Source organism: Microtus ochrogaster, chromosome 19, assembly GCF_000317375.1.
Source record: "Microtus ochrogaster isolate Prairie Vole_2 chromosome 19, MicOch1.0, whole genome shotgun sequence".
NCBI lineage: Eukaryota > Metazoa > Chordata > Mammalia > Rodentia > Cricetidae > Microtus > Microtus ochrogaster.
In genome coordinates this window covers 5,984,287-5,998,456 of record NC_022021.1, presented here as the reverse complement: position 1 = coordinate 5,998,456, position 14,170 = coordinate 5,984,287, and the positions used below count along the sequence as shown (strand labels likewise).

The following is a 14,170-nucleotide window of genomic DNA, read 5'->3' as shown; positions in this document are numbered from 1 at the left end:
TTATTGTGATTTATGCATCCATGTTATGGGCTCCCAGCTCGCAAGATGCTAATTCCTTAAATGGTCAGACATTTGCTATTTTCTGGCCCTTAACTACCACAAGCAATCATATTTGATGCCCCTTAATTAGAGCCCCTTTCTTTCCCCTTCCAGGTTCCTTTCCACCTCAGCAATCGAGACAATACATTTGCTTACCGTGCTGCTCTCCTAAGTGTTCTTTTGCATGTAAATTAATCTTGATTCAGTTTACACTGTCATGCTGAGTGGTACAAATTGCCTATAACAATAAAACAGCATGAGTTAAAAATAAAAGGGGGTGGGAAGGCAGATTGAATGTGTGCTTTACTCGATAGGATGTTACTTTGCTTTATGCCAATACATTAGCTGACGATAATGAATCTTCTGTTCTGAAAAGCATGGTTTAGTTGATTTTTTTAATTTTACTTCAATGGAGCAGTACCTTGTCTTTTATAGAACAAGTTAGACAAACCATTAATGACAAGAGTGTTAAGGTTAAATATGAAGCAATGCATTCACTTCTCTGAGTGCTATCCATCTTTCCATTTACAGGAGCTTGACAAAAGTACTGGCTTTGTACAGCATTTCCTTTAATTACATGCTGCGGGAAACAGGCTTTTAACATAAACATAGTTGCATTCATTTATTTAGCGGTTGCTCTTCAATAGAGCTTAATGGAGACGGTTTAAACCCTAAATGAGTGCACACATCTCTCGCAGTCTTATGTCAGCCCCTGCGCTTCACTTAAAAGCACAGTTTGGCCGCTTGTGTAGTTGTTAAAGCTTCTGCCTAATGTTAAAGTTAAACGGCCTAAGACAGAACGTAGTGTTCCTGGGGCTTGAGAGTGGTTAGTAACCGTGCTCCTTGTTGGGCGTAGTTGGTTCTGGCTTTTATCTGATAGACGGGAGTACAGTTTTGTGCAGTGTTATTAGCAGAGGGACTTTTAAAATGTTCATATTTCCTATGCAATAAATAACTGAAGTGCGTACATAGGCTGGGAGATTAAATGAGAAGGACTGTGCACACGTTTTTTGAAAAGCTTTTCATAAATTGTGTACAGTGCTGTGCACCTGATCAAATGTCTCCAAAATTGTTGTATTGAATAGACACCATTATTGTTCGTGACTTATGTCACAGATGCAAATAGATGGCATTTACTGTAATCATTTTGGTTTTTAGCCCAGGAGCTAAGTTTCAATATTTTCCCAAACTATTATTGAGTTTGTTGCCTGAACATATATATCCACATGAAGCTCTGAAGCTAATGGTATGTCTTTTATTGACTGTGGGGTTTGTCTGTAATTTTACTTCACTTAAGTTTCTTTTTCTAATACTATTTGAAAGGCCCAGGAATTTAGAATTTTGTGATATACATTGTTCCTGTTATCAGACTTCTCTATTCAGAAACTGTCGTTAGTGTCTTTGGCTCTAGTTCTGTTCGCCAGACACACGGCTTTGTTGTTGATGTGGTTTAGAGTCCCATGTTCTAGAGCTGCATCACTGTTGAGTGGCTTGCGGTCAGCGCAGCCCTCACCGAGTGTCATTTGGAGGCCTCCTATTGGGCACTGCTGCTAGGGCTCGCTTACTGCACTTGCTGTCAGTCAGCATGGCGGTGATCCTGGAAGGAGCAGGGCAAATAGCTAATGATGTTAAGAAGTCAGTGCCCGCCCAAGTAGGAGCGAGGCAGTTTATGTGACCCACACTACGTTTTCAAACGGGTTGAAGTAAAAAACTTTTTATTTAGAATGCTTAGGCTTTATCCTGTGCTAGTTAAAATCAGATTTATGAAGAATGTTCTGTTTGTCTTTTTACAACATCTTATGTATTTTTCTACACAGTGAAGGTTTTCTTTTTTTCTTCTTTTTTTTTTTTGGTCTTAGAAACACTGGCATCATTTTAATTTTATGTAATTATACATTAAATTCTAAAGTAGTATCCCTTTCACCCTTTCATTGAGAAAAGTTTTAAAATTTGGCTGTGAGCTTAAAGCTGTTAAAAAAATCCTTTTCACAGTAAGACCAGTTGAATGGAATGTCCCTTTGCTGTTACAGGAACTCTCACTGGGATGAATGAGACTTCTGCTACAATCATCGCTGCCCCGCAGAACTTCACTCCCTCCATGATCCTTCAGAAGGTTGTAAATGTTGCCAACCTCGGAGCTGTGCCTTCAGGACAAGATAACGTACACAGGTGGGCTGACTGGCCTGTGGCTGGGGCATGCTCCTGTGCTCCTAAGTGCATTCCTGATGGGTGACGCATTGTTTTCTCTGTCAGTAAATAACCATATGCCTGGTGGTCTGCTTGATGAATCGGTTTGAGTCAAAGCCTTGTCCCCATTTTATAGCATCCTTCTGATGGTTGCTTCTGAAGGATGCTCAGACCACATCTATGTTTTATGATAACTTGGTGGATTCTTAAGATGCCTTTATAATGCTGGTAAGAATTTACCTTATTTTCCTGGATTTGGATCTCTAGGGAAAACTCTTAAGAGTAGAGTGGGGCACTGGGCTCAGTAGACACAGCCTTCCCTTGACAGGCACTCCCGTACAGCTGCTTCTGATTTCTACGGAACTGCTGTACAACCAGCGGGCCAAATACAGAATACAGCTGCTGTGCTCAGACCGAGTACCGCCTCCCCACCAGGCTCCAGGTCCTGTGTCCTGATGCGGCTCATATTTGCACCCTGTATACTGCTGGTGCCTGTGGCTTCAGGTGAAAGCAAAGATAAGAATTGCCCCGTATCCACAGGACCACCACAGACTACATCATGGCATACCTGTGCCATGCAGACAGCTACCCACTGTGTTTGGTGTGTTCCTTCTCATGCAGTCATCAGTTACAGAGGTAAATTAGACTCAAAAGGTAGCCATTTGGGTCTGTTTGCTTTGTTTTTCTTCTCTATCAGCCCAGAAGCAGAAGAGGCTCTGTGTGAAACAAGCCGTGGATGGCTTGGGTGTCAGACCGGCTGCACCTGGCCTTGAGGTCTGGGGCTGGATATTCCTTCTCCATGTGGTCTCAACTTCGCCACCAATACGGACATAGGTAGAAAGCTAAAAAGGGGAGGCAGAGCTGAAATGCTGGGACAGCTGCAGAAGGACTGCCCTCCGCAGAGCGGGGAGGCCATTGTTCACAGCTGCCTGATTGTTCTGTACTCTTGGGACAGCATCAGGTTGTGTGTGCTACTCAAGAAGCAGGTACTCTCTGTTTTTATTTTTGTTTACAGCAAGAGAAGGGGGTGGAACTTGGGGTAAATCAGTTGAGAATGCTGAGGTTTACACTTGTAAGAAACCCTGTCCATTTCGTGGAGGGTAAGTAAGCAAATGGAAGAAAGGTTAGCATACTGGCCCCTTGACGCAAACCCGGCCGTCGGCCAAGTGATGCTGCTCAGTGGCAGAGAAAACAAAGCCTTTTCGGGAAAAGGAGAGCATTTGTTTGGTTCAGAGTTTGCCTATTTGGTTTGTTTTATCTCCTCCACTGGAGACTGAACCGTCGTACCTGGCGGGCAAGCTCTCCACTGCCAAACTGTCCGAGTCCTTTTTGCTTCCCTGTGGTTTTTCTCTAATGTTTATGAGTTCCTAAAGCTATGAAAGTGTAAGGGTGACATTGTCGGCTTTAACTTCTGGCTTATTATGAAGTGTCCCCTCCACTCTCTAACTGCAGCCCTCTGCAGGCTTCCTAATCTCCTGCAAAGCACAGAAGACCGCGATTGTTCTCACTCCCAACTTCTGCTTCAGTTCTTGTGTGAGGATTGTTGGGTCGCTGTTTTTGTTCTTTAGAAAACAAAAGACAGTCTTGCATGTTTTTATTTCTGTGATGAAAAGAAATAAAATTACCTTTTAAATTAAGATAAATAAAATGAAAGCTATCTTCCTACTGGAAGACAGGCTAGGAAATATGCTTAACATAGTTTTGTTTCTTCTCTGCCGGCAGAAATAGACAGTTGATTACAGAAGAGGAAGCCAGGCCCGAGAATGGAGTGGGCTGGTGAGCAGGACTGCTCTGAGACTCAACAGCCAGTTCTGTAATCCTGGTTAACACATGATTTTCCTGAAACTTGTTCTGGAGGTTTGCAACCTCTTGCCTGGTCAAATGACTTTAATTAAAAATCACAGTCAGTGCTCAATTATTACTGCTAATGCAAAGGAGGCAGATAACTCAGAACCACTTACGTTAGCGTGGAGATGGCACTCAGCCTTAATGTGCTCGGCCCTCATGTACAGGATCTCATGGTGCGTTCCTGTTTAGTTCCATCATTAATGGCCTGGGTTTGGGCTCTGCAACCTGGGGGTGGATGGTCGACAGGAATAAAAAGTCTATGTGGACTTAATAGATTGTGCTATCCTAACTTGCCTCTCACCTGAAAATATCCCATTTGTTACAAAAAATATAGCTATATAATGCCCTAAATGTTTTTATTTTTTAAGGCTTCCAGGCATAAGTACTTCATTATCGTATTTTATTAATCGAGTTGATTCAAGTTATTTGGCTGATTTTCTAACATTCTGCCATTGTTTTCAGTTAATTATTTATAAAATCTATGTTAGTGCTTTTCTTAATTTCACTTAAATGAAATAATAATTGCTGATTGCAGTTTAATAGCAGAAATTGACAGTTTATTATTTTTTGAGTTGTTGTATTGTGTTAAGACTGTAGCATTTGATGTTATGTTACCCCATGAGATACTGTCTGCTGATGACAACATTGAACCCCGTGAGGTTTTCAATGACTCTGGTACTTTTCTCCAAGAGCTCTTTTGAGTTTCTGAAAGACCAAGACCAACCACACTCTAATATTTGTAATATATATTGTAATTGGCTTTAGATTATTTTTAAAATACCAAACATGAAAAGCATTTGACTGTTTCTATTTAAGATACTAAATTTTGGGGCCAAGAGGTAGTGGGACACGCCTTTTAATCATTCAGGAGGCAGAGGCAGGCGTGTCTCTTTGAGTTCGAGGCCAGCCTGATCTACACAACAAATTCCAGAATAGCCAGGGCTCCACAGAAAAACGCTGTCTCGAAAACAACAACAACAAAAAAAAGATACTAAATTTTGTTATATAACAAACTGGCATGTGTTGTGTTTAATTTTCAAGATATTTTCTTTCTTGCGGGACTTTTAACAATGCCATTATATTTTTCCTAACCAATCAATGAATAAAATTCCCATTGTCTTACTTTGAAATAATGTATTCCTCCAGCTCCCCAAAATTTGAATATTTTTGCATTAAACACCAATTTTAAAAAAGTAAACCTTGATGAATTTCCCAGAGTGTGCAACAGTACACAGTGCGAGCTTTCCTTGAACAAGAAAAATGGTGCCTATCATTTCAACAGTAATGCTGCTCATTAAGAAAAAGTACGTGGCCTGGAAATGTAGTCTTGTAGTCTCAACTACTTCAGGCCTGAGACAAGAGGACAGAAAGTTCAAGGCCCCTTGGCTACCGAGTGAGTTCAAGGTCAGCCTGGACAACCTCGTGTGAGACTGACTCTAAATAGAATGTAGAGGTCATCTGAGAAAGTGCACCTACCTTTAGTTTGCATGGTGTTTAAACACAATTTTCCTAAAGAGCATTCGGAAGCGGGTGCACTGCCAACTGTCTGCCTCCTCGCTGGCGTCCTGTTGGTTTTCCTGCTCTTGGGAAGAACCAGCCATCTTAGTGAGGCGCCAGCTGTTGTGCCCATGTGCAGCTTTCCAGGTCACAGTTATACAAGTTAGGAACAGCAGCTGGGAACGAGAAGCTCTGGCATCATCTAAGAGCATTTACTAAAAATGTAGTGGAATAGCTTTTCTTCTTCCTTTGAAATGTATGTGGTACGCTGTACATTGTGGGGACGTAAGTCAGAACTGTGAAGGTAATTCGTGAGTAGAGCCTGGGAAGGCAGGATGGCTAGCACTCGGAGCATATGGATGGATTCCTCAAAATCAGGAGTTCTTGTGTTCTGAGGGTGGTTACCAAGGCTCATCAAGGGCCAGAAAAGATGCCTGAGAAAAATCCAGTGTTTCTGAGGAAGGCTCCTGTCACCAGTGTATAGAAACTGAGGTGCCACTGCTCAGTTGTACTGGTGACCGTACTCTGATACTGCAGTACCAGAACTCAGAAACTAAATGTCCATCCATAATCCCCAAGTCTCTAAAGATATTTTCTGGAAAGAATTAGGTGGGAGACTGTGTGAAGCTTATCCACCTGGAATTTCTGTGATTGAGTTCAGCACATCAGGGACTAGTGTGTGTATGTTCCAGAGTCTGCAGCATGGGGTCCTGGGCTAATAGCTTGGGATAGGCATGTGGCTTGGGTAAAAACACTTTCCTATGTTTATGTATTTTCTTTTCAAAAACAGTCAGTAAGGGACACTAGGTGAAGGGTGTGCATACTGCATCTCGGGCCTTGCACATGTTGTCAGGCCTGGGCTCTGCCCTGAAGCTGCTCCCAGCCCCAGGGGAGATGTTCTGCAGTTTCTTCTGTGAGTTAGCTGCAGCAGGGCCTGGAAAGTAGTCTCAGGTCGCTAAGGAAGGGTGTCTTTCACCAGCCCCAACGCTTCCACCATGTTCAGAATTGCAACATTTGCGTTGGCGTTATATTGACATGTCTTGTCATCTCATGAACGAGTTTACCCAGCTGGCCAGGAACTGGGAAGTGTGATATTTGGTTTCAGACAGACTCTGGGCACTAGGATGGATGACTCTTGGGTGCTTGGCTGCCCACCTAGGTCACTGTGGTAGAGCTGCTCACTCTTGGCACACGTTCAGTGTTCTGTCCCTTCCCCCAGAGATGTTAATTAAGATTCGCCTTCTGTCTGCCCTTTGCTAATTTGAAATTTGTTGTCATATACACCTTATACATGTAAAGATCTTAGTAGGGAAATGTTTTGTTCTTGTTATTAGTCACTAATTACTAAGAAAGTCTACTGCTTTACATTGAATAGTATATCCATGGTGATCTTGGTCACTGATTTATCAGCATATAGTAGTTTAAAGTATAGGTACAAGTGACTTCTAAAATTTTATCCCAGTAAGTCCCACTACTATGTAACTGTTTAAATGATATTTATAGGGGATATACTTTTATGTATCCTTTTCTGTCCCATAAGATCTGTCATGAGTCTCCAATGGACAGTCGCTTCTTGGTGAGAGGCCTAATAATTGCCTTTTTTCCATCCTCAGGTTGATTGAACTTGTGGTAGTGTAGGTGAGTTCATAGGGGTTTGTGTTGGTTGGTTGGTTGGTTGGTTGGTTGGTTGGTTGGTTGGTTGGTTTCTTTGTTTTTTGCTTGGTGTGGTATGGTGTGTTGTGTTTTGTTTGTTTTGAGATGAAGATTTGCCTATAGCCTGGACTGACTTGGAAGTTGCCTCAGCTCCCAAATGCTCAGATTATAGGTGTGAGCCACCACATCTGGCTCCAGGATACTGTTTGCTTATTGATTGTTTTCTCATAGAATCTTCAGCAGATTTAAATTCCATGTGATTTTTGGGGATTGTCAAGAAAGCAATTTTTGCTTAGCCTGTGATAGTGACTGTCTTGGTGCACACTGTTTAAGAAGCTCCAAGAGTACTTCCAGTCCCTTATTAATCTGTCCTGAAGCAAGAGTTTTTAAGAACATTTGTTGATACAATGATATCTGTCTTGGTCTTTTCTCCAACATGGCACCTTTTGAGTCCAACAGAACTGTGAGTTAGGGAACAGTTAAGTGATCCCTGCTCCCTCTGCTGGCTGGTGACTGCCACTAGAGGGCAGCACTGCTTTTGGATCTGCTTTCTACCTACTGGCTCAGAAGCAGTGCCTCATTTGAAAACAAACGCAGAATTCAGTCAATTTTATACAGAAAGCCAGTCTGGATATTTACATGTAACCAAACTGCTCAAAAGAGTCTTCCTTTAAAATGTTCTGTATTTAACTTTTATTTAATTTCTCCATTTGTGAGGTAATGCCCTATAATGTAGCAGTTCACGAAAGAGAATAAATAGATGTTTTCATGTTAAAAAAGAAAGAAAGAAAATGAAAGGCATTCCTCTGGGTTGACAGTTTTGTCAAGGATCAAAGAAAGGGGGTAAGACTTGACCTTGCTGTGTGGTTCTCTTGTTAACGCTGGATCATCCCACACCCCCTGAGCAGGCAGACCAGAGCTGCTGAGGCAGGACGGAAGCTTAGGTTTTCTTTGGAAAGTGCACTTAAATTTTCTTTTTTTCTGTACAGAGAAAGAGGGCACATCACTGCACTGATGGAGTGGGGTGGCTTTTGTATGGTCTCCCGTGTGGATAGGACTCGACTCTCTAATGGGAGCACAGTTCCTTAGGTCCCCCATGGTCCAGGACAGGTCTTAAAGTACATGCCTCAGATAAATTCTCTCAGTTTTAATCGCTTGTAAATTTTTTCTTACTATTAATAGTATAATGGACTTAACTTGAAATGCAGTTTTATAGTCAACAAAAGAGAATTCTTTGCAGCATTTGGAGTCTCTGTCTGTTTAAACTGTATTAAGCCTAAGCAGTAAAGATTTACAGTTTTGAATCCTTAGGAAAATAATACTCCAAATCTTCACACTGTGGTATTGATGTTTAGGGCCTCCTTCAAGCCAGGCTTTCTTACATATAATGATTGTGCGACTTCATTACACATTTGTCAACTTTGGACTAATTATTTTTATACAGCGAGGGCAGGGCAGGGCATCTCGTGATCGTCTCTTACTAATAGGATTCTGTCTGCTTCAGCAGGCAGTAATTGAAGGCTTCGTGTACAGAGTCAGAAAAAAAGTTTGAGCCTGAGTGGGCCATTGTCACAGCTTCTGATAACCAGTAGAACAGAAAGCACAAGAAAATTGAACTCAGAATAGAAAAACCAGAAAGCAGGAAGACTATCCAAGAGAAGAAAAAGCATGTCGTCAAGCTGTCGTTAGGGCAGCAAGTCTGCTTCTGCATAAGGAGCTCGCTTGTGGGTGCTGTGAGGTGGAGGCCGCCTCTGAGAGACATGCATGCATGTTGTGCTGTTGTGATTACTTCTTGCAACAATTGAGCTGTGGCACTTCCTTTCTTTGAGGGGGAATAAAGACCATTTATGATCCAGTTTCTTCACAAACTTAAATGAATTGTAGACAATATATTTATTCAGGATCTGTTGTTATTTGACCAGTTTCATCATTCCCACAATAGTTAGAAAATAACTTTTTAAAAGAGTAAGACATTTTTTCCTCTCATTTAGGTCACAGCCTGAGCTTATTTGGCCCTTTTCGTGAATCTTAAGGATTCAACAAAGACTAAATGTCTGTTGCTAGAGCTAACGGACAAGACGTTTATTTAGTAAGATGTCACGCAGCCCAAGTTTACCTTCTCAGCTGGTGATTATGAACAGGGAGTGCTCCATATTAGGATGAAATGAAAAAGATGTAGATGCTGTCCTTCTAATACCGTGGAGCCTATGTCCACCGATGGTGCATCTCTGCCCGTCGTCACTCTTGTCCTCATTTGTGCTGGCCCTGGTTTCCAGGTCTGATTGCTCTCCTGGTACTCCCTCCAGTTACAGCTCTTCTCAAAAAGATTTTATATGTGTCTTTACTGATGACTTTGGAAAGAATAGTAGACAGTATTTTAATTTTTAATCTGTAAGAGCAAGGATTAAAAACATGACAATTAAATTGGGATGCTTTTGACTTGCAGAATATACAAAATAAGCACATAACTTTGAAAGGAGAAAATGTTAAGGTTTCTGGCATAATGATAGGTTAAACTACACATGCTAGGTACATAGGAAAAATCATCTGTTGACTAATTAAAAACAAATATTGAGTGTTTTGCATCTATTGAGAAACTGTATGTGACCTGAACTCAGAGTATTTGGTTTGAATCCCTGCTCTGCCATGTACTGGCCCGGTGTCCCAGGTAAGTACCTGCAGTTGTGTGTGCTTCAACGCCCACCCCCATCTCTGTCAGTCGCCTGCCTCGTTGGGTCAGATGAGTTTGTGTAAGCACTTTGCGCCTACCTCTAGTCATATGATATAAACAGTAGCTACTTACGGTGACCAGAACTTCACCTGACTCCTGGAAAAAAAGTCACAATAGGACCTTGTTTGAGACCAAGTACTGAAGACCTGATACCACCCATCAAGTTTGCATGTATTTACAGCCAAGGTTTCTAGCTTTGTTTATTAACTAGTATTCTTCCCATAACTTTAACTTAAATATATGCTAAAACATGGTTGTTCAGAATTTAAATAATTAGCAACTTTGGGGAGTGGTTTTGCTTGCATGGACCCAAAGAAGCCAGTTGTAATCATGCCATGTTCCAATTAAATACGCTCCTTTTGCCCTGAAATGGGCATGTCAGGACACCTGATCTTCCGGCCTGTGGGCTGCACGAACACAGCTGCCTGCTTGGAGGCGCAGCTCCTGCAGTTCAAGTGAGACCTCCACTCCATGGTCCTGTTCTTTCAGAACAGCATTTGAAAAACATGCCCCAAATACTAATTTTAATCTCTGTGAACACAGTGACATTTGTCTTTGCCTCATTGGTGTTATTGTGACATTAACTCTTCGTGGTTTTTAATGGAAGAGAAATAAAATGTGCCTTGGGGCTCTGCGGCCTGAAATTCAAACAGCGCTTTGTGTTCCAGTTCAGGCGTAGTCTCCTCCTCTGAGGTCCCCAGGCTCAGTGCTAAGTAAACACAGGGCTAAGCAGACTATTGTTTACATGATTAGACCCTGTCAGAAATAGAGGCTCTGTTGAAGTATTTGTTGGAAGAATTACAGGTGTGGTGACCAAGTCTATGGGGAAACTTGAGTAGATGAATGGGAATATGGAGCCATTGTCTTAGCAAACTACAGAAATACCTTTCTCCTATAAAGCTGTACCACCTCCGAAATTTAGACAAGGACTGGAGAAATGGTGCAGGAGTTAAGCATGCTCGCTGATTTTCCAGAGGTCTTGAGTTCAGTTTCTAGCAACCACATTGGGTGACTCATACCTGGCTATACCTTCATCTTCAGGAGATCCCACCCCTTGTCTAGATTTGGTGGGACACACCCACATGCACATAGACCCACACAGACACATATTACATAAAGATAATTTTTAAATTTAGGCAAAAGAAATGCATGACTCTGTAAGGGCCGTAAGAGGTGAGGGAGCAGCTTGTTCTCCCATAAAGGAAAGAGTGAGGTGCCCAGAGTGCCTAGCCTCGTGTGCGTTTGCACAGAAAGTGTGTATGGAAAGCTTGTAAAGCCTTAGAAACACGGCTGTGGTTTACACTCCTAAACTAGTTCTCTGTAGGAACTGCCTCTCCAGTTCCTCCAAGTTTCCAGCATGTTTGGAGATATGTGGATGACTAGAAAGATTGCTGACAGGCTGTGCTAACGAGCCATTAGCTCTCGCTTCACTGTGTATTGTCACAGTGCAGTTCATAGTTTCAGCCAACTAAGAAGAGTATATCTGTTTTTCTCTCATTGGATTATTCTAATTGTTGAAGAACTAATTTTCATCATTCTATTTGGCCCAAATGTGGCTTGTTAGGATCTTAAAAAAGAAGAATCTAATGTGTTAGATAAGATCTTGGTGTCATTTTTAAAAACTCAAAAAAGAAATTACTTTTTATTTAAAGAGAATCTGCTTCCTGCTTAAGTGGCTAATATTTTAATTAAGTCGGGAGTGAAGTTTTCTGAGAGCCTCCTGATAAACTCCTTCTTTTCTGTTGATGGTAATTAAACAGATCCCCGAGGACACTGGGCACTGTGCAAGGCCCTTGCTAATCGTCAGACAGGAGACACTGACCAGTTGGTTTGCTCTTGAATAGTGCACAGCATGCTGTCAGCGCGGCAGTTTTATTTTTATGTATTGTGAGCTGTGTCAGGGCTAACTGGGTGCCATTGTGGCTGAAGATGTTGCGCAAATTGAGGCAGATGGCTCAGATTCAGACACGTGTCATCCAGGGAGGGGAAAGGGGATTGGCCCTGCAAAGTGGGGTCACAGCAGGTCACAGACCTGCTCCACACTTGTTAGTGTTTTCAAAAGCTCATGTGCAGCAACTTTGTTCTTCTCCACTCATCCCTGCAGTCAGACTCCCTCCCCCCAACATGTGCAGAACATGGTCCATGAGGGAGAGACGGAGGCAGAGAAGGGGTGCCAGTCTCCCTCCTAGCCTTGAGCCCCCTGTGCATGCAGAATGAAGTAGCAGGACTGACAGAAGTTCATTGTGCCCTCGGCAGCTTTTCAGCCGATTGCAGTACTCAAAGGCTAGTTTTGCTTTTAATTCCATGTAATTTGTAGGTTCTTCGTGTCTTGGAATTTAGTAATAGCATGTTAGACCTCAACTTACCCATTATATCCTAAAGCAAAAATAAGGATCCAATGTTCTGAATATTAAATGAGGCTATGGGGTGGTACTTGACTGTTATGTGACTTTGTTTCATGTCACCATTAGCAATAGAGATTGAATTTGAATATTTTTTACATGAGTAACTTCACTGAGATGAATTTTATACATGAAATTATCTAGCTTCTTGAATAATCATTTTCAGAGATGAGGAATTAAAATTACAAGCTCTTTGAGAAGGTACCTCTTCTTAACGTGTTTTAAAAAGGAAGATGCGGTGGCATATTTAAAGCGGCATGGTAGATGTGAATGTCAAGTGAATGGTTGTTTCCCAAGTGTATCATAAGGAGAAAACCCTCATGCGTCTGCCATTCAAGCCAGTGAGTGAGATGGGCTTCTTTTCCTGTTTCTGTCTGTAAAACACACTAAAGTGGCCTGCGTGTGGTAAGCATAGGCTGGCAGTTTAGTGATTTTCCTAAGGATGCTTGGCTTTAGGTGTGGGGAACCTACAATCAATTATTTAAAGTAAAGAATTACTTTAAAGCTCTCTGAGCATCTGCTGTCTCCTCTTTTTCCCTCTCAGGATAAAAGGTCTCTCTTCTATTTTTTTCTTGCAGGTTTGCAGCTAAAACTGTGCACAGTGGGTCATTGATGCTAGTCACAGTGGAACTGAAGGAAGGCTCCACAGCCCAACTTATCATAAACACCGAGAAAACCCTGATTGGTTCTGTTCTGCTGCGAGAGCTGAAACCTGTCCTGTCCCAGGGGTAACCCGCTTACATCTGGGCTTCAGGATCTGGCACCCGCTACTGCTGCCTTTCATTTATAATAATAGCCCTTCCATCTGGCCGCGGGGAAGAGCACAGTCTTGGCATTCTTGTCCCTGCTTTAGAATGCTGCTGTGTATCTATCACGTATGTAGTCTTTTCCCTCTTCGCTCTGCTAACCAAAGAACATATATTTTACTGTCGGTCTTTCCAACTCCTGAATCCATGCAGCATTTCCTCTGCCTTCCGACTTCTTTTGGCCTCATCTCCCTTCTGGTTTTTTGAAAATGATGGATGTGAATCAGATATTAAAGTGTGCTGGGAATCATCCCTCCTTCAGTAGCAAGCTGAAGCTAGCAAGGAGATCATCTAAATGGCCTCTTAGCTTGGTATCTAAAAAGGAAATCGCATTCTTTTTTAAATTAAATGCAAAAAAAATGGTCTCTGCAAAATTCCTTTTTTGAACTTCCTCATATTGTGGTTGGTTATTGACAGTTGTCATCATGAAGTTACTCCTGAATAATAGATAAATAAACTAGCATTTTTGCCTCTCCTGACTCTCACTGGCTGAAATTCTTTATTCCCAAGTTAAGTTGTTTTGGTCACACTTTGGAGACTCCCGGGACTTAGTTATTGAAAGACTGCTCCCAACAAGGTACTGTGTCTTGTTGGGTTTGCTCTTCTCTTTACTTCTCTGAGATGGGTTTTATTGAGTAGCCTCTTGTGGCCTTAAACTTGAAATCCTCTTGCCTCTGCTCCTGAGTGCTGGTATGACAGGCATGCATCAGCACTTAGCTCTCTAAACTAGATAAATTTTCAAATGTGCTATAGAGTGGTTAATAAGTGCTTAATAACAAAACAAGCCTTTTGTGTGTAAAATAAAACATCTCTTTCTGTGCAGTTTTAATCTTAGAGATCTGATTACCATGTCTGCTACACCTGCTAAATAAATCCTTTCATTTTTCCTTTAAAAGTCTCCGTGCCCAGCTCTTATCAAGACTAACTAGCAGATAATTAATTACATGCTAGTAAACTGCATGGTCTACATATATATATATATATATATATATATATATATATAGGTT

The 14,170-nt window shown here is 41.7% G+C and overlaps 1 protein-coding gene across 2 annotated transcripts in view; it reads left to right on the top strand.

Annotated features, from left to right (window-relative positions):
• The window catches only part of Ap3b1 (adaptor related protein complex 3 subunit beta 1), a 201,626-nt gene extending 187,986 nt beyond the window's left edge, over positions 1–13,640 (top strand). For both annotated transcript variants that reach the window (XM_005356483.2, XM_026783761.1), the window contains exons 26-27: positions 2,070–2,208; positions 12,936–13,640. In XM_005356483.2, coding sequence (XP_005356540.1) covers positions 2,070–2,208; positions 12,936–13,089 — 293 coding nt within the window. In that variant the 3' untranslated portion in view covers positions 13,090–13,640. The remainder of the gene's footprint in view (positions 1–2,069; positions 2,209–12,935) is intronic.
• Positions 13,641–14,170: the final 530 nt, after the last annotated feature.